Raw genomic sequence first — 25,031 nt, 5'->3', positions numbered from 1 at the left:
TTTACACTTCATCCCAGGTTTTATTCCAAACCACACCCTCAATAAGTGAAAGCCACAATCTAGAAATACAGTAGCCATGTTTTATGGTACTGCATTTACGGGCACTTAAATATTTTTAAGGTCCGTAGACACGCTTTTGAAACAATATGAACAGTATGAACAGTTACAATGTATTGAAAGAAAGGGCAAGAACAAATTATAACACCAAACTATTGAACAAACAGACCAAAAAATACTAATAATAAAAACAGAGCAACAACCGCTGCAGATGACTGTACATTCAAAAGAGGGTAAAAATATTACCACTGCTCAGTCTGATCTATTGAAATCTTGCACCACTGCAAATACACCAACACGATATTGAACATGTCGTTAAGGTAATACAGTAATCGTATAACAGCCAAGTTTGATGCAGCTTTTGATTCGATTGAGCAAGTGGTCCTAATGTTGTGGCCGCTTAAATCTAATTTCCCACGGTTTGTCAAACATTAATAACTGTGTCCAGGGTAGCATTTTTTTTTTTTTTTTTAGAATTTCACCTTGATGTGAAATAAAACGCCTTACTCCCACCGCAGATGCCTCCAAATGAATGATCGGCAAGCCAAATTGAAAGTCCAATAGGACGGCCTTCTAAAAGCTGCTCCCTACATGGCCGTCTTCAGTGCATTGTCAATCAATTACTGTAATGGATTAGCTGAGGTCTTGTTCTCGCTGCTCCTTTCCATTCCAGATTTAATAAGGCAGGCTGCGGACACGGCACAGCCTCACTCTCAGCCTCTGTCCTCGGGCTGAGAGCATGAGCAGGTGTCAACAAGAGAACAAAAGTGACACAAAGTCATGCACATGATTGCTTTAGTGGCTTTCTGTCGAGAACAAAGTAAGGCGATAAAAGTTAGCCTCTGTTTTCATTCTGTCTCTATTTCCAATTGTGTTGTTTAAAGTCAAGAGGCAGGTTTTTTTTCCCCCCCTTATTGGAAGATTATACTAAAATTTCTTTCCTTTTGTCTGTACCCACACCCCCACCTCCTAGGGATCAAGTCATTACACAATGCAGCCCTGTGGGGGCACAACAGAATGTAATATGTGGTGTCGTCCCAAGCCTGGATAAATGTAAACGGTTGCATCAGGAAGGGCATATGAATTCATCGAAAGAATCCCACACCGGACCGGTCGTGGCTCACGTTAGCAACGTCTGCCCCCTGGCACTGTTAGCCTGCAGGGTGTCAGTGGAAATTCAGCTACTGTGAGTCGGTCGAAGAGGAGGAAAAATTGGAAAGCAGATTTTTCGGCAGAAAAAGGAGAGGAGAGCACAGAGCCCACAACAGAGTGTGGGAACTTTGAATGTTTGGACTATGACTGAAAAAGCTCAGGAGTTGTTGACATTATGATTCAGAGAAAGGTTGACATATTGTGCATCCAAGACAGCAGGTGGAAAGGTAGTAAGGCTAGAAGTTTAGGAGCAGGGTTTAAATTATTTTACCATGGAGTAGATGGGAAGAGAAATCGATTAGGGGTTATTTTAAAGGAAGAACTCAAGCTAAGAATGTCTTGGAGGTGAAAAGAGTATCAGATCGAGTGATGAGGCTGAAATTTGAAATGGAGGGTATTGTGTATAATGTGATTAGTGGCCATGCCCCTCAGGAATGGTGTGATCTAGAGCTGAAAGCCAAATTCTGGAAGGAAGTAGATGAAGCAGTTCTGAGCATCCCAGACACACAGAGAGTTGTGATTGGTGCAGATTGTAATGGACATGTCGGTGAAGGAAACAGGTGCGATGAAGAAGTGATGGGTAAGTACGGCATCCAGGAAAGGAACTTTGAGGGTCAGACAGTGGTGGACTTTGCAAAAAGGATGGAATTGGCAGTGGTGAACTCTTAATTCCAGAAGAAGGACCATAGAGTGAAGTACAAGAGCGGAGGTAGAAGCACGCAGGTGGATTATATTTTGGGCAGACGATAAAATCTGAAGGAGATTACTGACTGTAAAGTAGTAGTAGGGGAGAGTGTAGCTCGACAGCATAGGATGGTGGTGTGTAGGATGACTCTGGTGGTGGGTAGGCAAATTAAGAAGACAAAGGAAGAGCAGAGAATCAGGTGGTGGAAGTTGAGAAAGGAAGAATATTGTTTGGCCTTTCGGAAAGAGGTGAGACAGGCTCGAGGTGGACAGGAAGAGCTCCCGGAAGATTGGAATAACCTCTGCCAAGGTACTCAAAGAGGCAGGCAAGAGAGTACTTGGTGCCTTCTGGTAGGAAAGGGGAGAAGGAGACTCGGTGGTGGAAACCCAAACTACAGCAAGTCATACAAGGAACAAGATTAGCGAAGAGGAAGTGGGACATTGAGAGGACTGATGAGAGGCGAAAGGAGTACATTGAGATGCGACATAGGGCAAAGGTAGAGGTGGCCAAGGCTAAACAAGAAGCATATGACGACATGTACCTAAGGTTGGATACGAAAGAAGAACAAAAAGATCTCTCCAGGTTGGCCAGACAGAGGGATAGAGATGGGAAGGATGTGCAGCAGGTAAGGGTGATTAAGGATAGCGATGGAAATATGTTGACTGGTACCAGTAGTGTGCTAAGTAGATGGAAAGAGTACTTAGAGAAGTTAATGAATGAAGAGAATTGAAGAGAAGGTAGAGTCGAAGAGGCAAGCGTGAATGACCAGGAAGTGGCAATGATTAGTAAGGGGGAAGTTAGAAAGACAGTGAACAGAATGAAAAACGGAAAGGCAGTTGGTCCTGATAACATACAGGTGGAGGTATGGAAGCATTTTGGAGAGGTGGCTGTGGAGTTTTTGACCAATTTATTCAACAGAATACCAGCAGGTGAGGAGATGCCTGAAGACTGGAGGAAAAATGTGCTAGTTCCCATTTTTAAGAACAAAGACGATGTGCAGAGTTGTGGGAACTATAGAGGAATAATGTTGATGAGCTACACAATGAAGTAATGGGAAAGAGTAGTGGATTCTAGACTCGGGACAGAAGTAAGGATCTGTGAGCCAAAGTATGGTTTCATGCCTAGAAAGAGTACCACAGATGCATTATTTGCCTTGAGGATGTTAGTGGAACAGTACAGAGAAGGTCAGAGGGAGCTCCATTGTGTCTTTGTGGATCTAGAGAAAGCCTACGACAGAGTACCAAGAGAGGAACTGTGGTACTGCATGCGTAAGTCTGGTGTGGCAGAGAAGTATGTTAAAATAGTACAGGACATGTATTATGGCAGCAGAACAATGATGAGGGATGAGGTGTGCCGGAGGTGTGACAGAAGAATTTAAGGTGGAGGTTGGACTGCATCAGGGATCAGCTCTGATCCCCTTCCTGTTTGCTGTGGTAATGGATAGGCTGACAGATGAGGTTAGACTGGAATCCCCTTGCACCATGATGTTCAGAGGGACAGCCAAAGTTGGATGTTTTGGAGACAAAGTTTGAGAGAGTAGAGTTCGATTATTTGGACATGTCCAGAGGCAAGAGCGTGAGTACATTGGTAGAAGGGTGCTGAGGATGGAGCTGCCAGGCAAAGAAGCGAGAGGAAGACCAAAAAGAAGGTTGATGGATGTTGTGAGGGAAGACATGAGGGCAGTGGGTGTTAGAGAGGAAGATGCAGGAGATGGAAAAAGATGATGTGCTGTAGTGACTCCAAACGGGACAAGCCGAAAGGAAAAGAAGAAGAACATCAAGTCATTACAGAGCTAGGGCAGACATCACTTTTGAACATCCTCTGTCAGCATTGTGTTCTTAGTTGTTCAGAGTGAAAATATTTCTGAGCTATCTCATATATTTGATTATGTTTCTGCTCATACAATGGTAGATTGGAGACGTTTCTAATATTATCCACTCTGTTTTTGTCAAGTTCCATAAACTAAATGCTAAGAATGCTCATTTTCCAATGTGTCCTGCATGACATGCAAGTATGTCAGAAAGGTTCCGGACAACTGTTTCAAATCCAAACTATCCTCTTCTTGCACATGCAGAGAATCTCTTTTGTAACGGACTGGTGGCAGTCATTGACGGTAAGAACTTGCAGATGGTGGTTTAGGTCTGACACATATTTTTTTGACGCCAGTCCTGGTAACTTTCTGACACAACTTGTAATTACTGTGGATCGGTGATTCACAACTGCTGGGTCGGGATCCATTTTAGGTGAGGTGAGTTGCCGACTGCTCATAAACTATTACATGTATTCATTTTCAGTTCCCCCCGAACAATACAAAGGCAAACCAAGTTCCAACGTGGACTATATTAGGTAAGTGACAGGAAAATTGACTTGAAACTTAAATATTGGATATCGGACATTGATCATGTGAGCTCAGTGGATGGAGTATGAAGCCAATGATTAACATGACGCCGGTCGCCAGACACACAGCATGTGTGGCGAGGGGTTGTGCTCACATCCCTACCAAATAAAGCTAAGTGTTGCTGAAGATGATTTGAGCATGGACAGACACAGTATGAGCAAAAAGCTTTAAAGGGACAGTTAATGCATCTAAATGTCACATTTGCTTCTCTTCCGGAGATGCTATTGTTAGCAAAAAAAAAAAAATCTTCCTGCATATCAGTAGCTGCAGTCCCAGGGGCACGTTTAGCTCTAATTTCCTCATCAAAAGCATCAGAGTGTCTCTCGATAATCTCCGCAGTCCATTGGTTGTTTGGGGTGGGGTCCCCTGCCAGAAAGCATGCCATGGAATGTTAAACACTAATTCACCTCTGAGCTGCCGAGGTGGATAAAGTGATTGTTCTATCTGGGAGCTGATTAAAACCGCTCTGGCCCTCTTTCTCCCCACCTCCCCGCGTTCACCTCTGACGTCCGTCACATTCGTTTCTGTATTCATGAGCAGACGAGGAGGCGCGGGGTGCTCGGAGGCCGTATTACAGATAATAAGGCCAGCGGGCTTCGCATTTGCTGCCACAGGTCCCCCACACCACCAGCACCACCACCTCCACGCCCAGCTCATTCAATTACTCCACAAGAGTTCTCAGAGGCGCAGCTGCATTATGGGGGTGAAGAGCGGTAAATTGAGGTCCATGCATGTAGACACACACACACGCAGATACAAAGAAGGCATGCTGTATCAAGGGGGTGCTGTAGCAGGTATTTGATGTACATTTTTCACTTGACAACAACAACAAAAAAATGCAGTGCAATGATGGCCATGAGATTGATCGTGACTCCCGCAACACACAAATGACAAGAGGGCCAACGTTCATACATTTCAAATATGATGTCACCATTATCTTGATGAAAGTTGAGACAGCGGCTGGCTGACTGGGTTTCGCCTTGTGGGCCGTACTCCTTACCTGTCCTCTTTTTCCACTTCCACACCGGCTGCCGTTGGCTCTAGCAGAATAGTTTGTACGCTTATCCTACTTATTTATCTCAATGTGGTCACAATTTCTCAATTTAATTGCACTGTTTACTTTTTAAGTGGTTAAAACGAGATGCAGGTTGTGATTCTGTGTCCGATTGCTATCCGTGGTGCTGAAATTGCAGACGTTACCAAGCAGTCAGCCAAAATAGATCACGTGTTTTTTTCCCCAAAACTCAAGTGAATCACTACAAAATGTTGGATATTTTGTCATTTGGTAACATTACAAACGTTTTTAACATTTTTATGATGAAGTTAGAAAAGGAACCGTTTTTTTCTCTCTTTTTGTTCTTTGTGGCTATTCAGTCTTTTGAGGTCATGTCACAGCATCTCAGTTGGGTTGAAGTCAGGACTTTGACTTGGCTAGTCCAGAACACATGCTGTGTTATATTCTTTTGAAGTGATTCTGTTATCGATTTGCTTCCATGTTTTCGAACATTATCCTGTCCTTTTGAGCTTCAACTGTTGGACAGATTTCATGATTTTTTTTTTTTTTTCCTGCAGAATACTGTATCTTGATTAACTTGTGAATTCATTTTCTATTGATGAGAGAAAGCTCTGTGGACCCCGGGGAAGCAATTCACACCCATAACATCATCCTTCACATTTGGGATAAGGTTTTATTCTTGATGCGCTGCGCTCTTTTTCCGCCATACACAACATCGCGTGTTCCTCTCCAACAATTCATCTTCGGTTTCTTCTGCCCACAGAATATTTTGTTGGTACGGCTGTGGAACATCCAAATGTTCTTTCCCAAACTTTAAACATGAAGCAATGTTTTTTTCTTTTTCTTGTTTTTTTTAAGTAGGTAGTAGGGTTTCAGGGTTTTGTTTGTTTGTTGAGCGACATGGCACACAATAGGCAATATTTCTTGACACGAGACAATTGTAAACTGGTGTGGGGTTCCCCCCACCCCCTAGTGGTTAGAGCAGATTTTGGCCACACTTCCAATCTTGTCTCACTTACTGGACTCTAAGTTGACCCATGCCTGCCGCTGACAGAATCCGTAGCTTCGAGGTTCACTTACATTTTCCAACATTTTGAATCCATCCGTCCATTTTCTTTTGCTTATCCTCACAAGGGGCGCAGAGAGTGCTGGAGCCTATCCCAGCCGTCAGCAGGCAGGAGGCGGGGTACACCCTTAACCGGTTGCCAGCCAATCGCAGGGCACATAGAGACAAACAGTCACATTCACAATCACACCTAGGGGCAATTTAGAGTGTCCAATTAATGTTGCATGTTTTGGGGATGTGGGAGGAAACTGGAGTGCCCGGAGAAAACCCACGTAGGCACGGGGAGAACATGCAAAAACTCCACACAGATGGGGCCAGGATCGAACCGGGGTCTTCAGAACTTTACCAGCTGACATCAAGATAACATAACAAATTACTTACCACTAATGTAACTGTAATGCTAATGTAACCTAATTAATTAATTACCAAATTATTAATTATAATATAACTATATAAATTATATTATATATATTAATTATTATTAATTAATATATATTAATTATATAATATATAAATATGACTATTAATTACCTAATGTCACTTACCTAATGATGTAATAATAAGATAACAGAATCACTTCAAAAGAAGATAATACAGTATGTGTTTGCCAACACTTTACCAGCTGATCCACCGTGCCACCCTACATTGTGAATGGTTTATGATATTTTTAGAACAATATGAAAAAGCATCATTGTTTGTGTTGTATTGATTTAAACAGATTCTGTTCATCTTTGTGATTTTGATGATGATCAGACCACATTTAATGAGCACTTTATTCAGTATTGTAAGAAATTCTACAGGGTTCACTTACGTATCTTTCCCTCCCACTTGTGCAAAACAAAAATAATTATAAATTGGTAATGCATGTATCACTACGATAACTTAAGATGCAAAAACTGAAGTCCAATGTAGTGGAGGACAATTGTAAACTTCCTCTGGAACTCAAGAATGTAAGTACCCCTCATATTAAAGAAAGCCACATGTTTATTTGACCTTCTTTCTTTAGGATTTACCATTTTCCAAACAAGGTGCCTCCCAGAAAGTGAACACTCCTCATTAGACAGCCTAATTTGCTTCTCAGTATAATTGTGATGTTTCCTTGATTATTAAATGATCACCCTAATTAGTGGAGAATAATGGGGTTAATCAGACTCAGCTCATCACACTTATTGCTATTCCTTCAAAAATGAAAGGAAAAGATACAGTCCTTGATTAATTATATCAGCCTTTTCATCAAATGGGCTGCACCCCACCACCCCTCCCGACCCTTCCCCCCTAAAATTAATATCATGTTGTAAATGGAAGGAAGGAGTCGGCCGGACACAGACAGATGAAAGATTTCGCTCAAATTAATTAAGCACTAATTATGCAGCAGGAGTTGGGAGCAGTTTGCATAATGAGCTCTATCAAAAGAGATCAGCCATGGAGAGGGTCTGTGTTGAGTTTCAATGCAGCTTGCAGATGATACGCACGAGGCTGAACTACATGAAGGGGAGTGGGCACGGGGGTTAAATCACTTGTCAGGCTGAGGAGTATTTATTTTGGTTTGGGGACAAATTGAAGGCTTCCTCTTAGCGCTTTACTGTATTTGTAACCCGACAACAAATTTGGCCGATGTTTGTGCGCATCTGTTTCTTATTTGCTCCAAGCCTCAGATGATGAGATCCCTTGTCCGGCAAGAAGCAATAAGAAGCGAATACAACTTTAAATCGGAGCTAATCACAAACAAGCACAAGCCCCCTCAAGGGAGCACTAAAGACCTGAATCACCTCCCACCCCAACTGTTGCTATATTGTGTTATTGCTGATCAGGTGGTCCACTGTGGCTGTCCATGCACACAATGTGGGGAAAGGGATTAAACGGAGAGAAATTCTCTCTCACTCCCTCCTTCTTAATCGCCTGTTTAATCGTTGTCGATGTGCGTGGTGTGGCGCATGCAGTTGAGTACCTTGAATTGTTTTTCACCGCAGCAGCGTCAATCATGCACATGCAGGCTAATCAAGGTGTGCAGCCTGTCGCTGCCCTTCAAGGTCTCCGAGCGGAACTACAAAGACTATGATTAGTTAATCAAATGAAGAACGCTACGTCCTTTCTTTATTTGTCCATACACCTTATCTAAATGGAAATTGTATCGTAGAGGTACTTCCACAAGGACACATCTACATCTGAATGATTCTTCTTGAGCCTTGGCGGTGAATACACAATGATCTCGCTCCACAATCATCATTATCATGTCGTGGCATTGTGGAGACTTTTGCATGTTTCAGTCCACGTGATGGATACGATCACTCAATTTGTAGTGGAAAAAGACAAGAACTAAGCTATTCCCAGCCAGATGATTGGAAGAGGCAGGATGTCAAGACATTGTTATTGGATAGTGAAAATGAGTAAAAGGCAGTCTTGCTGGAAGGCTTTTGTTATGTACGAGCAAATACAAACACACGAGCAGGCTTCTAGTTCAAATCCTTTTCAGTGGGATCACAAATTAAACAAACAATATACTGTACAAATACATTGGAATTACAAAAAAAATGGCACACCCCTGTTTGCATGCCAGTTTGTTTGTTTTTTTTATATATATACTTTTAGCCTTAGTAGAATCAGTAAAACCGAAATGCTTTTTGAAAATATCGTCTAACTGGGTTGTGGCTTTGTCTAAACTTCATCAATCACATTCAAACTCATGTTAAATGAGAGTCAGAGTCACCTTCCAACACGGTCCAAAGGTCTAATCCAGAGGAAATGCATTTTATTTGTCTATCATATAAATGTAGCAAAAATTTCATTCAAAAAATTCTCAACACAACAGAAATGAATTAAATTAGCGTCAAAGTCAGTCTCAAGATTTTGTTCAACTTGTCACTTAGATTCGGCAAGTTCCGGTACTCTCCGGAATGTCACGTCAAGTCACAACAACATTTAGCCAGAGAGTGAAAAAGCTAGCAACGATAATGAGGAAGTGTGTTCCATACGGCTGTTCTGTGTCAAACGTTGACGGAATCAGCTCACGTGAATGGCCGAAAGATGAACAGATAGGCAGGCTATGGACCAGGTTTGTGAAGACAAAGCGGGCGCACTGGACTTACAAATCAAAGCAAACAGTAATATGTTCCGAGCATTTCACGGAGGACTGCTTTGAAAACCCGGTACAGCATTCACTTGGCTTCGGTAGCAAGTAAGTCCTTACGTGTTCAATTGTTTAGTACTGACAAGTATCTACCTCATTTTAAATCTAAGTACAATACTGATACAGATATATATGTCAGCTAATATCCTTATCCACGTGATATTTAGGAGGTGACAACATTTGGACACTGTATAAAGTTAGTGTACTGTTAACGCTGAGGTCTTGCTGAAATTCGACTATGGTGGTGTGTGCTCTCAAGTGTTAGGTGCATTATTTAAAATACGGGCTGAATCTTTAAACGCAGAACGTAACCGAAAATTTAAATTTTTGTTTTACGCCGACTCAACCGCTGGTACAACAACAACAACAAATGACTCACTGTTGTGTGCAAGCAACATCAGATGTTTAAACTTGTTTGAATTAGATTATTTTGTCAAAAAAGTACGTAGATTTCTTGAGGCAGCTACCAGTCTGTGTTTTGGGTGCGAAGTTCCAGGTCAACTTCGTTAGGTCACACCAAACCCCGTCCTTGTGTTGCATTCGTCAACTCAGGTTCGAACATACTGTATATGGTTGAATTACACTTGCATGGGATATTTTTCGATCACGGGAAGAATAAGAAAATTGCTCCTCTTCAGTTCCTATCTCTTCCACAGAGCATTCCATAAAAACTTCTTCATCACTGCTGTCTATCTCCTCAAGATCCCACTCGCAGCGTGTACGGTTGTCTGTATAGGAAGCCATTTTCTTTACTGGGGTTGTCTTGCCGTGACATCACACGGCAGCAGCTTCAACTGAGCCTCGGTTTGAAACAGACCTTCGGAGGCATTCGGATTACAAAGAAAATGTGCACTTTGTTGTTAATTTATTTCATTTCTGTTGTGTTGAGAAATTTTAAAAGTATTTTTTATGAAAAATTGGCTAGGTTTGTGTGATATATAAATAAAATATAGATCCCCTGGATTAGACCTTTAAATTACCTCTGATTAACCCCAAATAAATTTCAGATGTTCAAGTTGGCTAATCCTGGCTTTTGAAAAATATTTTTTCTGTCAGAAGCCTTGAGGATTTGTGGAAACACTTCCACTATTTCAAATTGAATTGATAATTCCCTCTACCTTCTCTGAGGTTCTACTTTCATTTTATAAACAACAGTCGCAAAGCAGGATGCTACTACCCCATGCTTCACTGTAGCACTGGTGTTCTTTTTGGAATCCATCCATCCATTTTCTTTGCCGTTTATCCTCACAAGGGTCGCGGGGAGTGCTGGAGCCTATCCCATTTGTCAACGGGCATGAGGCGGTGTACACCCTGAACTGGTCGCCAGCCAATCGCAGGGCACATAGAGACAAACAGTCACACTCACAATCATACCTATAGGGGCAATTTAGAGTTTTCAATTAATGTTGCATGTTTTTAGGATGTGGGAGGAAACCAGAGTGCCCAGAGAAAACCCAGGCACGGGGAGAACATGCAAACTCCACACAGGCGGGGCCGGGATAGAACCCGCATCCTCAGAACTGTGAGGCCAATGCTTTACCAGCTGAGCCACCGTGCCGCCTCTTTTTGGGATTATAGCCAAATAGTTAAACCCTGGTTTCACAGGACAGATAAAATGTACCAAAACACATTGTAAAATGTGCATATTGATCTCCTTACTCCTTACATTCCACCTTCATGTCTGGCTTCTGCATACCTTGATACCTCTGTGGATACAGTGAAGAAAATAAGTATTTGAACACCCTGCTATATTGCAAGTTCTTCCACTTACAAATCATGGAGGGGTCAGAAATTTTCATTGTAGGTGCATGACAGGACGACTGCACTGTATTAAGGAGAGGATGGCCGCGACCATGTATTGTGACATTTTGGGGAACAACCTCTTTCCCTCAGACAGAGCATTGAAGGTGGGTCGTGGCTGGGTCTTTCAACATGACAATGACCCGAAGCACATAGCCAGGAAAACCAAGGAGTGACTCCAAAAGAAGCCTATCAAGGTTCTGACGAGGCCTAGCCAGTCTCCAGACCTGAACCCAATAGAAAATCTTTGGAGGGAGCTGAAATTCCGTGTTTCTCAGCGACAGCCCAGAAACCTGTCTGATCCAGACAAGATCGGTGTGGAGGAGTGGGCCAAAATCTCTCCTGCAGTGTGTCCAAACCTGGTGAAAAACTACAGGAAACGTTTGACCTCTGTAATTGCAAACAAAGACTACTGTACCAAATGTTAACATTGGTTTTCTCAGGTGTTCAAATACTTATTTGCAGCTCTATCGCACAAATAAATCGTTAAAAATCATACATTGTGATTTCTGGATTTTTCTTTTTAGATGATCTCTCTCACAGTGGACATGCACCTACGAAGAAAATTTCAGACCCCTCCAAGATTTCTAAGTGGGAGAACTTGCAATATAGCAGGATGTTCAAATACTTATTTTCTTCACTGTACCTAGCTACATGTCAAGGGTTAGGTTAGGGTTAGGGTTAGGGTTTAAATATTTGCACTTCATATAGTTGACAGGAGAGGCCTCAGAAGATCTACCTTCAAAAATATTTGAAAATTATCCATTCTTTAATTTTGATTGTTTTTTACATTGATTACCATTATAATTATATTGTAATGAAGTCCTCCGCTGGAGCATCAAGGCAAACTCTAGCACACGTCCATCTGTCATTCTTTGTGAGTGTTGTTGTTCCTAAAGAGAAAAGAGTTTCCCTCCATTTCTTTGTTGCAACTTCCTTCCAGGGGCAGCAGACTTGACCTACGCACTCCCTTTAAATCCACTCCCATTATTGGTCTGTGACAGCCGCCCCTTGGATGGCAGGGGCCTCCTGCAAAGGTACAGGGTCGGTGACCCACCAATCCATCTCTGTCTGCCCGACGATTAATTGTAATTTAGTGCGCAAGGCCCAGAGATGGTGGGCTTCCATTCTGACGAGCAATAAGTGGGACCCCTTTGACTCCCAACACATGGCAAGCAGAGGGAAGGCTATGATAAGGGGTCAGAGGCAGCTGGTGCGTGAAAGTGGGGGAGGGGGAATCGCGGGGGCTGGACAGTGGCAATGGGAGTGGGGTAGTTGGTTGTGGGCGGGGGGTTAGTTTGTACAATCAAAAGTGTCAAAGATTCTGCACAAAGCACTCCAACCCTCATACTGAGTCTGTTTCTTCGGCCATCCATAACTCAGCCACCTTTGTGGGTAGTATAACGTTTGCTAGCTTTAATCGCTTTATTATCATGTGGATTAAGAAGATGACGGCGGTTATTGAGCACCAACACTGTAAAGCATTTTGATGTCGGTTAATGTGGACAAACCATTTCATATTTTTGTAAGATGGCTGTTGTTGTGGATGCTTTGGCGTGACGTTTCAACTACGCTTCTGTAACATGTTACATGACGTTACATGCAATGGTACTTCTTCATGCAAAATGAAGTTTGGATATGCCAATCCATTTAATAAAACAAAAAACAAAGCATGTACTGTTATTATTCAATCAAGGACTTCAAAATTGCTGTCTGCCTGCAGTAAAAAACAATTCCATGCATCACACCTGCATCAATTTGTGGGCACTTTAAATGTGTTTCTACCATCTTTATGTGCTTTATGTCGACGTATTGGACACACCTGAATCAAGCGACGAGATGGATGAGAGGCTTACGTCTTTTTTTTCTTCTTTTTTGGCACGCAGTCACGCGATCGACCAAAACTGCCTCGGCAATCGACACAATGAGCACTATGATGATGTGACGACTCTGGGAGTGGACATTAATATTAGTTCTTTTTTGACCACAACTAGAGTACAACCTTTTTTAGTTTTGTGTAACTAAAATTCTCAGTTATGGAAATGAGGTAAAAGGTGCCTAAGATGAAAAAGCATTTTCATCCAAATGACTAAAATGGCTAAAATCGCTCCCAAGAACAACGCTGGTGGCGACGTGTACTGAAAATAAGATTTCAACTCAAATTTTTCCGAGCCCCATCATCTTGCCAATTTGTAATGTGCAGCATGCATGCTTGTTTTGCTCGTTACATGCCTCCATAGAGACTGAAGCACAAGAGGGATCACAAGAGGGTCTCAGCACCTGGCCACGTTTGTTTAAAGCGGAATGAATGGCGTGATCCCAATTGTCAGTCATCAAGTCTGTTGGGGGCCAGCAGTGGTGTTTGCAGGCCCGCTAGCATACACATCCTTACATGAGGCGCAAGGAAAAAAAAAAGGATGATTTTTTTTTTCCGGATACTCCAGCCATTTCTAATCTTGATACCATCTAGGATGGAAATAGTGATCCTACTATCCAATTTTTGTGGGTGTCAGCAGCGCAGCTGACGTGCTCTAGAGCAGGGGTGCTCAATGCGTCGATCGCAAGGCAGTCTTGGTCAATACGCCAATGTTCCCTCTAAACTGCAGCAGAGTCTTTTCGCAGATATTCTGCGTTGCGCGCAAAAAAAAAAAATCCAATGCAAAATGAAAGTATAACATACAGCTATTCAGTTCTTGGCATTTTGCAATCTGATTCTGTGTGAGGGATGACTTGTTGTTACCTCCAATGGCACAATTCACATATGTACTGTTAAAAATGAAAAGAAGCCACTGGTTTCTTTCAGGCAGTAGATGGAAGTTTCTGTCACAACGCCACACTCTCGTTTTCCTAGTTTACCTTACACCCCCCACCCTCTTAAAGACATACACTCATAATTACAAATGTTATAGTACTTACACAGCCCATCAATGTGTTTTACATTGGCAGGATGCACCACCGCTGCTTTAGTTAGCAACACAGTCTGGGCAACGTAGAGCAAAGATGAGCTAGACATGCTTCTTATGTTTACTTTCAATGTTACTGGAGAAAGTTAAAGAAGAAATGCTGTTGTTTTACGATGCAATGACTGTCGGAGTATGTGAATAATCAAAGAAAAAGTGGTCAAACTGGATGAGATAATCTCTTTTCGAGTGGGAAAGGTCTAGTTTGAAGCCAAAGTAAAAAGTGCAGGATGAGATGGTGTGTCATTTAAAAATTCCACCTTGACACAGCCTGATCCGGGATGAAAGCACAGACAATACAGTGCACAAAAAGCTACTTCTGTATTTTAAATATATATATTTATATGTAGTATAATTTATCACATAACATTAATGACGTATCATTCCGCCACCCCGTCGTCGGTAGTTCACGAGAGGCTTGCTGCTTGAAAAGTAGATCTTGGGGTAAAAAAGTCTGGGCACCCCTGCTTGAGATCAACTCACAGTGATGGTCTGCTCTGGTGCTCCTCCAGGAACTGGCTCATTTTTTAAACCCCCCTCTTCTTTTTGGTCCCCCTGGCAGACAGGGTTTTTAATTTTCATTTTCCATCGGCACCGTGGACGACGGGTTAACACATTGGCTTCACAATTCTGAGGACCCAGGTGAAGCTTACACGTTCTCCCCGTGCTTGTGTGGGTTTTCTTCGGTGACCCTGGTGTCCTCTCACATCCCAAAAAACATGCACAATGTCACGTCCCATCGGAACGAGAGTAGGACCCAAATGCAGGACTCGGAAGATGCAAGGTAGTTCAAGGAGACACGTTTATTATATGCAAAGGTAGGGGATCGAGCAGGCAGTCCGGTGCAGCAGCGGTAGTTGGGACGTCGGGCGAAGAGAGCACGTGAGCGGGCAGGCAGGAGTCGGTACACAGGGGAACAATCAACGCAGGCAGAAGTATCAAAGGAGTCAGGCTTACAAGGTTGGTCGGAGAACATGCGAAGGTCGGTACAAACAGGTTCGATCAGGGATACCGGAGCACACGAACGGGACATGAAGATGAACGAACTGGCGTCGGCCAGTTGTCATCGCGGTCATATCAATCCACAGCATAATCAGGCTGCATGAGGCGCAGGTGTGCACCTCCCAATCAGAGCACCTGCGCGGGCACCCGCACAGCTCGTGCTGGAGCGGCAGGATCATGACACACAATAGGTTGATTGAAAGCTTTAAATTGCCTGGGGATGTGGATGGTTGTTCATATGTGCCCTACGATTGGCTGGTGACGAGTTGTGGGTGTACCCTGCCTTTTGCCTGAAGATAGCTGGGATAAGCTCCAGCTCACCTAGTGAGGATAACACGTATGTAGTTGCATAGTTACTAATAATCAAGTTCTGCTTGTTTTGAAAAAATCAGTGTTTTATATTAACATCACACCTTTTTTTAATCAACTTAACCGCCCATGTAAACTGATATTAAGCTAATGTTATGGAGCAGTTCCATCCAGTCATGCGTATACCGCTACATGCACAATGTTATGTTTATGAAATGAAATTGTATCTTCCACACACAATTATCTTAGAGTAGTGATGTGTAGATGCGGTAGGGAAACACTTCACTTTCATGCTGGCCTGGTGGTTGTTTGATTTTCAGTTAATGGTTAAATGTGAGTGTGTACCTACAAGTGCATGGTGGAAGCGGCTGAATTCCATGAAATAATTAGGCATCCCACTAGTTAACCTTCAACTGGAAATTCAAAGAGTCCTTTGCTGAAATGTAAAAATTGCAGGGGGAATATAACCCCATTAAGAAAATAATGTTTGCATTACCGTAAATTCCTCTCTGTTCCTCCAATGTCCAAATTCTCTTCTAAAAGATCCCTCCAAAATACGCCTCCAACAAATGATCTGATCGGGTACCAGAGAGAAATGGCTTATCTCGAGAAAACAAAATGACTTCCAAATGTCATTTTGCACAGACGAGCAGAGCTAAAAAAGATTTGTGTCCCAGTACTGGTGGATACGATATGTTCATCTCGCTTCGTTGGGCTGTTCTGTAAAAAGAAGTGTGTCCGATAAGTTCCAGGACTTGTGTCATTAAAGATATGTTCAACCCATCCATCTATTTTCTGAGCTGCTTATTCTCACGAGGGTCGCGAGAGCGCTGGAGCCTATCGCAGCTATCTTCAAGCTTGAGGCAGGATAAACCCTGAAATGTTTGCCGGTCAATCGTAGGGCACATAGAGACAAACCACCCGTCTGCCTAATTCACTTCACGAGAAGCACCGAGACCTGCGGCAGGACAACTCGTAGCTGCTTCACTATGACAATGTACCTGCTCACATGACTGCTCTCACAAAAAACTGAGAATTGGGTGAAATGCATCGGTGTGCTAAATAATTAGGTGAGTGATATAGAGGGAACTAAAGGGATCTAGTGGTTGATAAGAATCAGAATCTCCTTTAGTGAAATGAAGTGAAATTGTAAGTCAAGTGTTTAAGATGTCAATGGGAAGTTTTAGTTTGCATTGTTCAACAGAGACTACCTGAGGGAAGGAGCTGGAAGAGGTTGTGAACAAAATGGGGGATGGGTGTCTAAGAATATTTTGCATGCCCTTGTTTTAGTCTTTGAAACATGCTTATCTTGAAGACTGGGAGGGTGGGTACAGATCATTTTTTGCCACTCTTGACTGTCCATTGCAGTCTGATTTTGTCTCTTCTATGGCAACATCAAACTAAACTGTGATGGATGAACACAGGACCGATTCGGTGACTGCTGTGTAGAAATGCCTCAACTGCTCCGTGGCAGGCCGTGTTTCCTCAAAAACGGCAGGAAGTGTATCCTCCACTGGGCCTTTTTGAGGATGGAGTTGATGTAGGTCGCCCACTTAAAGCCCAGAGAGACCGTAATTCCCAGGAACTTGAAGGTTTCAACAGTTGGCACAGGGCAGAGGGGCAGCTATGGCAAAGCATATTTCCTGAAGTCCACATTTGTCTCTACCTTCTTGAGTGTTTTTACCTCCAGATTGTCTTGGCCGTACCAAAGCGCCAGCAGCTCCACTTCCTCTCGATACGCAGATTCGTCGCTGTGTTTGTTGAGCCCGATGACTGTGGTATCCTCTGCAGACTTCAGGAGTTTGACAGACAGACACATTAGGATGTAGCCTTTCATGTAGACGAAGAAGAGTAGCAGAGAGAGGACACATCTTGGTGTGTCCTGGTGCATGTGAATGTGGTGTGTCCTCGCCGAAGCCGTGGAGAGGCCACAAAGAGGATCTTTGCATAAGTCCCTGTACCATGGAGGCGTTCCAAGATGAAGTGCAGTCCCATGTTGATTTTTCATCCATACACTTTTTTTCTTGATAGGCAAATCACGGGATGTCACGTGATGCTCTTGTGCCGATCTAGCATGAGGCGAGGCGATGTGTGCATAACTGTCCAGAACTGTACATGAGGTGATCTAGTACAGTTCTGCTGAAGATCTGTGTAAAAACTGGAGTGAGCTGCTCCACACAATGTCATGGCCCTGCCGGTCCCTGTCCTGGCTGTGCCGGTTCCTTAATTGCGGCACGCACCTGCCGCAATCAGCGGAGGCACACACCTGTTCCTCGTCACAAGTGATTACGACCCATACATAGAGCGCTACGTGTACAGTCTGGCCTTTGCCAGATCGTTGTCTCATGTCACATTCCCGCAACTCCCAGTTCATGTTCCTGCTCCCTTGTGTACTGACCCCCGCCTCCCTCCTGACCTGCCTCTTACACCTGCCGATTCTGTTACTGCTGCTCCTGTGGACTGCCTGCTGGTACTTTGACATTGGACTGAATAAAGACACTTCCCTAACTCCCCCTGAGACTCGTGAGTCGTGCTTTTGGGCCCAATGCGGCATTCTGGTCATGACACACAGACTTTCACGCAGGAGAAAGACACAAACATTTAACACACCTTTCACGTCCTTCTCATGAATGGTCAACACAAAATGGCTTGTAGTTAGTATCCATCCATCCATCCATCCATTTTCTTAGTCGCTTATCCTCACAAGGGTCGCGGGAGTGCTGGAGCCTATCCTAGTTATCTTCAGGAGGAGCTTGGTTACAGCCTAACTGATTACCAGCCAATTGCAGATAGTATGGTCAATTCGCAATACATGTGGAACATACAGTACATACAATACAGAAATAAATCTCAGAATTCACTTTCCAAGGAAAGCAGCATTCATCGTTCATGTCGTTTATTCAAACCGGCCGGCGCATTGTCAGTAACAGGAAGTTGTGTCAGCCAGGTGAATGTGTGGCTAGGAACCTGATCTGCTGTTGACAGAATAGGGACAGGTGCTCCAGCCAAACTAATCCATACATGCATGCTTGACTCGGGTCGTCCATTAAGGTAGATTGATTAAAAGCTTTAAAAGACCACTCTCTGCGGTTCCCAGGGCTTTACCTTTACTGTTGCCATGATACCAAATTGCTCTACTGGTAATTCCACATGGCCAGCGCTGGAAAATGAAAGGAATGTTCAATATTTGCTTTGATAATGCTACACGCATTTTTGTCACACATAAGATGAGTCGACATGTTCTGAAAATGTTTGGCAATCGGGCCCACAGAGACCTAATTCATCCAATTTGAAATAAAGTTAGCAGCAAATTCGTGATGGATGTTGGTGAGTGGCGGGGTCCATCTCAGATAACCACATCACCAACTTGGAAAAGCGCATTCACTTTGATTCAGCGTGTTATTATCTAGCCCCACTCTCTCACAGGCCCTAAATAAAAGCTTACAGGGAGAGCGCTGATATCTGCTGTGCTTTGATTGGCTGAGAGGTCTGCAGCGGTCTCACCTGTTATCCACAGCCCAGTGGATGGTAAACACCCTCAGTCAAGACCTACAGGGGAGAAGGAGCCCATCTGGTCAGCCGCATTAACAACCACCTTTTTAACAATAGCTTCCAGGAAAAGGAGAAGGCTACAACAGGCCATATCAGCCAATAAAAGTAGGCTATGCATGACATTTAGCGCCTGATGCCTCCCTTAACTGTGTACAAAGTTAAATAATGGCCGCTTCACTCCCTGGCAATAAAACAAAAAGCAATCTGGCCGAGGTTTGAGTAAAAAATGCTTTTTGCTCTGCTAATCTCTGTAAATATGTATAAAGGGGATTATATCAGTGGACGCTCACATTTTATTCTTAACACAACAAAATGACAGGCTACTTCGTTTACACGACACTTTCCGTATTTTGATTGCATCGTCTAACAAATATATAAATTTTTTCATGGACAATAAAGAAGTCCTGCTTTTAACAAAAAAAAAAAAAAAAAAAACGATTGGAGAGAAGATAATGAGAGAATCAATCAGTGTAAAGCGGCACGGTGGCCCAGCTGTAGGGCGTTGGCCTCACAGTTCTGAGGATTGAGGTTCAAATCTCGGACCCGCCTATGTGGATTTTGCATGTGCCTCTGTGGGTTTTCTCCGGGCACTCCGGTTTCCTCCCACATCCCAAAAACATGCAACAATATTAATTGGAAACTCTAAATATCCCCCAGGTGTGATTGTGAGTGCGAATGCTGTCTGTCTCTATGTGCCCTGCGATTGGCTGGCAACCAGTTCAGGGTCTACCCTGCCTCCTGCTCGATGACAGCTGGGATAGGCTTCAGTACTTCCGCGACCCTTGTGAGGATAAGCGTATCAGAAAATGGATGGATGGATTGATCAATCTGTGTAACAGGCAAGTATCTGACTCAACAGTGCCACCCTGTGTCCATTACTCTTAAAGAAGACTGACTGCTTTTGAAAGGGTGGATACTGTTAGTATCGCAATAAAACGTTTATTAGTCCAATATATGATACCCCCCGCCCCAAAGTAATCTTAACGATGTAAAGTAATCTTAATGGGGTTCTTTATTTATTTATTGTTTAACGTCTCCTGTTTTCTGCAATCTGGCATGTATAAAAATGGAATGTGAGGAAGACAAAAAGGAGGGAGGTAAAACAACAGAAACGATCGGGTGGGGTTTGAACAGCAAGCAGTGGGCTCTCTACAGCTGCTGGCACTAATGAGCATAATTAGCACAGTAACAACATTAGCCTATCTGAGGGAATGGAGGAGAAGGACAAGTGTTTGTGTTGATGTGTGCGTGGGTGCGTGTGCGACAGTCAACGCTGACCATACCATCTTACTTGCAGCCTCACTCCCCTTCCCTGAATCTCAATATCTCTTTGTTAGCCGACAATAATTGTGTTTGGGCCTCATATCCGCCATATCAGATTGGAGTTTGTACAAGGTAATTAGCAGAGGAAGGGAAGCCTCCACACCAGGAGGACAAATGCCCCCATGACATCATTGTGGAGCAGGAGGCATCGTTTTCCTCCGCTATCTTCTGTGCCTCCAATTCATCTTTCATGTCATTAAGTCTCGGAAGAAGCGGTGGAAAGGGCAGAAGGGCACCGGCAAGTGAAAGTTGATGACATTGAAAGGCTGCAGAGTCTGGATTAAGAGTGATGATGAGAAGAAGGGGTTTGAAAGTGATTTGAGATAAGATGGAGGGCTGTGTTGTCGCTGCAGGCCTGTAATCTCCAATCAGCATTGACTAACAGACAAGCACGAGGGGAACGTTCTTGGCGTTAATGCAGCTCGCCTTTCAGTGGGGGCCGCTGCATCCTGCTGGGAGTCGGGGGGGATGAGGAGAGGATTAACTGGCACTCTGGTGGAGAGAGATGAAGAGAATCAGATGGGGACCCCGCGGATGGTCACACCCTCGCTCGTTCCATCCATTACCTTGTCTCTCCCCCCACCCCATCAGTGAATCAAAGCACCGTGTGCTTTTAAAGGCGATACCATCCAATTAACTTATATTGTTCCAACAATAAGGGTCAAGATATTGTCACAAGGTGCAGTTAAAAGTCTAACCCTAACTCTATAAAAAGATCAATAGATAAATGTAAGTCAAAAGTTCAGAAACCCAGCTTTCATTTCATGGAATGAACATCTAGATATGTTAAACAACTCAGGAGAGGGCACCTTTTGTTTGAAGTCATCCACTTTTCAAGTGAACAAAAGTATAAACATGATGCTTCTTCTTCTTCTTTTCCTTTCGGCTTGTCCCGTTAGGGGTCGCCACAGCGTGTCATCTTTTGCCATCTTAGCCTATGTCCTGCATCTTCCTCTCTAACCCCAACTGCCCTCATGTCTTCCCTCACCACATCCATAAACCTTCTCTTTGGTCTTCCTCTCGCTCTTTTGCCTGGGAGCTCCATCCTCAGCATCCTTCTACCAATATACTCACTCTCTCGCCTCTGAACATGTCCAAACCATCGAAGTCTGCTCTCTCGAATCTTGTATATAAACATGATGCAATTAACTTAAAGTGAAAAACATTTCATGGTATAATCTGGAAGAAGACCAACAACAGCTGCCTTTTGCAATCCACAGCACGGACCTTCACGCACAGCACTTCTCCGGTCCTGTCCTCTCCTCACGCAAACCTGCTGCACTACCTCCCGAGAGCACCGCCTAGCGTCGCGGAATGGACTCGACGACAGCCTCAGGAACAGCCAGCCATTGATGAACCAGATTTGAGGAAATCAAGGCTGGATACTGGACAAGAGGTCACGCAGAGGGTGGAATGAAGGGACACTGGATCAGAGACTGGTTGAAGAAGGGGGAACAAAAGTCCTTTTGGACTCATGGTGGCGATCTGTGGTTGGGGGACCTGGTTCGTTCGACCTATGGCTGACTCCTTTGCAATTATTTTGTGTTGGTTGAGCTCATCCAATCGCAGTTTTAAAAATGTTTCAGTTTGAGGTTGTAAGCGCTATGAGTATGTTTTCCAAGGCACTTGCGGTTGCAGGGCAACATACGCGTGGGCTTGAATTCACACTCAAAAATACAGACTCCCTTTCTCCGGATTGTAAATGACATGAGCCCGTTTGCGGGTGGTAAACAAAACGCAGTTGGCAGCCTCAGGACGACCAAGCCCCACCAATAAAGGATGCACTGTTTGATTATTGTTTCACAATCACAGTTGCCTTTCTAATTTCACATGTAGTCGTGGTGGAACCAAGGCACACACTGACGAATCACAAAGTGCAACCCATCAAAAAAGGTAACTGTTTCTTTAATTTGTTGATACACTCATCTTCCATGACAATAACAATGCATTGCAAAAAAAAAAAAATACAGTACAGTATATTGTATGGGCTGCGTTTTAGCCATAAGCCCAAAATCCAGAAAACCAAAGAAATAAAAAAACTGTTTCATGCTACAGCGCCACGCCTGTGCTGTGATATGTATGTCATGGAAAAATATGTACTTTGCCTCAATATAAATTGGGAACACTGCATGATGGTATGTTATATGCACCCTGCAGAGTAATTCACTCTCTGAAGAATTTGGGGGTTTTCATTTGCTGAAAACTAAAATCATTACCCTTCCATTTTCTTAGCCGCTTATCCTCGCAAGGGTCACGGGAGTGCTGGAGCCTATCCCAGCTATCACCGGGCAAGAGGCAGGGTACCCTCGGAACTGGTTGCCAGCCAATCGCAGGGCACATGGAGACAAACAGCCACACTCACAGTCACACCTATGGGAAATTTAGAGTCTCCAATGAATGCATGTTTTTGGGATGTGGGAGGAAACCAGAGTGCCATCGGCTCCAAAGACTGATCGATGCTAAACTGGTGAGATACAGACAGACACTGCATTCAACATTACTATTTTTTTCCTTTTTTTCTGTTTTTTTGCAATGAAGACACATTTGGCTTAAAGCTCTACTGACATGCCAATATACATTGTAAAATTGATATTGTTATGAAATATAATACATATAATATTATACAATAATATAATATTATTCACTCAGATGTCTATGTGAAACAAAAATGAGCAGAGAGCGTGCCATTCATGCGCAAATTTGGGAAAGTCTCACTCGACATCCCAGTGGCAGCCATATTGCCTGCTATGTCATTTACAGCTGTCACATTGGGACAGTTGCCATTGAGAAGACGCTGTGCCACCTGCTATGGGAGACGAACAGCAGAGATTCTCGGATTTTTCCATGCGCCAAGGGCCGTTAGACCCGTACGCCAAAGGTAGGCTAAAGGCCTCCGCCCCCACCGAGATTCGGCTAAAGGCCTCCACTGCCCCCGAAGCTCGTCTAACGGCTTCCCCGGACGTCGAAGCTCGGCTCGCGGCCCGAATACGCCAGTCAAATCCAGCTGCCTTTTTTTTTTTAATAACATACAAAAAATCATGCCATACTTGTCGGTAGACCTTGAAGCTAGTTATTTAATTTACAGTCACTTCACCATCAAATGTTCTTTTACACAGTTATTAAGTTAATGAATGCATCACTGAATCCATCAATTGATAGATCACTTTGAGAAGCATGTCCTCCCTCCCGCGTCTCCAAGACCAGTACAAGTTGATGTTTATCATTTGTATTGACAGAATTAGCATCATATTTATATTTTTTATTTATTTTATTATTTTATTTTCATGTTATTATTTTTATTTGTTATTATATTTAGATCTCTGAGCGGAGGCCCCGTAGCTCAGTGGTTAGAGCACTGGTTTGGTATACCACTGGGTCCTCCACTCCCTGAGAAGGGTCGCGTCAAGAAGGGCATCCGGCGTAAAAATTGTACCAAACATATATGTGCGTTCATCTGCGATGACACACTGTGGTGACCCCGAAAGGGACAAGCTGAAAGAAACTTACTTTATTTAGATCTCTGAGCAAGGCTGTTTGTACAAGACCAATTACAATGAAATTTGGACATTGTGTTAAACATAAATAAAAACACATCACAAGGGTTTGCAAATTTGCAAATCCTCCATCGTACGAGTGCCGGAACCAATCCCAGCTATCTTAAGACAGGCGGTGGGGTACAACCTGAATTGGTTGCCAGCTAATTGCAAGACACATAAACCAGCAAACATTCAAATTAATGTAGGTTTTTGAATCAATGCATGTTTTGGGATGTGGAAGGAAACCAGAGTGCCCGGAGAAAATTCACACAGGCATGGGGAGAACATGCAAACTCCACAAAGGTGGGGCCAAATCCCCAGAACTGTGAGGCAGACACTCTCACCATTCCCTCCATCATTTCATTGAATTTGCAAATCATGTCCAACCAATACTTAATTGAATACACTACAAAGACAAGATATTTAATGTCCAAACTGATAAATGTTATTGTTTTAAGCAAATAATCATTAACTTGGAATTCTATGGCGTCAACATGTTTCAAAGCTAATGGTGCGTTCACAGATGTGAAAGTTACCCATGCCGGTGGCACTAACAGAGCCCCATACCATCATAGATCCTGGCTTCTGAACTTTGCGTAGATAACATTCTGGATTTCTCCAGATTTTTTTTAACCTTTTGATTACATTGTGGACGTTAAAAGATGAAATCCCTAAATTCGTTGCAGTTGTACATTGAGGAACATTATCCTGAAACTATGAACTAAGACGTGAACCTCGCCCCGTCTTTGCTTGTGAATGACTGAGCAATTCAGGGAAGCTCCCTTTATTCCCAATCATGGCATGCACCTATTCTCTATTATCCTGTTCACTTGTGGAAAATTCCAAACAGGTGTTTGACGAGTATTCCTCAATGTTCTCAATTTTTTTTCCACATCCCAGGTTTTTGGGAACATGTTGCAGTGAGAAAATTCTCAGTTAATGATGGCACAGCTGTACCATGTTGACCTCATAATTCTGGGGAGCGGGCTTCAAAACTTGGCCCCACCTGTGTGGAGTTTGCATCTTCTCCCCGTGCCTGCGTGGATTTA

General features: G+C 43.4%; 1 protein-coding gene across 6 annotated transcripts in view; it reads left to right on the top strand.

The window, feature by feature from the left end:
• Window positions 1-22,254, top strand: part of ralgapa2 (Ral GTPase activating protein catalytic subunit alpha 2) — a 178,078-nt gene extending 155,824 nt beyond the window's left edge. The window contains exon 40 of one of the 6 annotated variants that reach the window (XM_061843204.1): window positions 21,667-22,254. In XM_061843204.1, the coding sequence (XP_061699188.1) occupies window positions 21,667-21,863 (197 nt within the window). In that variant the 3' untranslated portion in view covers window positions 21,864-22,254. The remainder of the gene's footprint in view (window positions 1-21,666) is intronic. The other 5 variants (XM_061843199.1, XM_061843200.1, XM_061843198.1 and 2 more) reach the window with 5 other exon arrangements.
• The last annotated feature ends 2,777 nt before the right edge of the window (window positions 22,255-25,031 follow it).

Source organism: Syngnathoides biaculeatus, chromosome 15 (assembly GCF_019802595.1).
Source record: "Syngnathoides biaculeatus isolate LvHL_M chromosome 15, ASM1980259v1, whole genome shotgun sequence".
NCBI classification, from domain to species: Eukaryota; Metazoa; Chordata; class Actinopteri; order Syngnathiformes; family Syngnathidae; genus Syngnathoides; species Syngnathoides biaculeatus.
The sequence above is the reverse complement of the archived record's forward strand: the minus strand, read 5'-3'. Positions and strand labels throughout refer to the sequence as shown.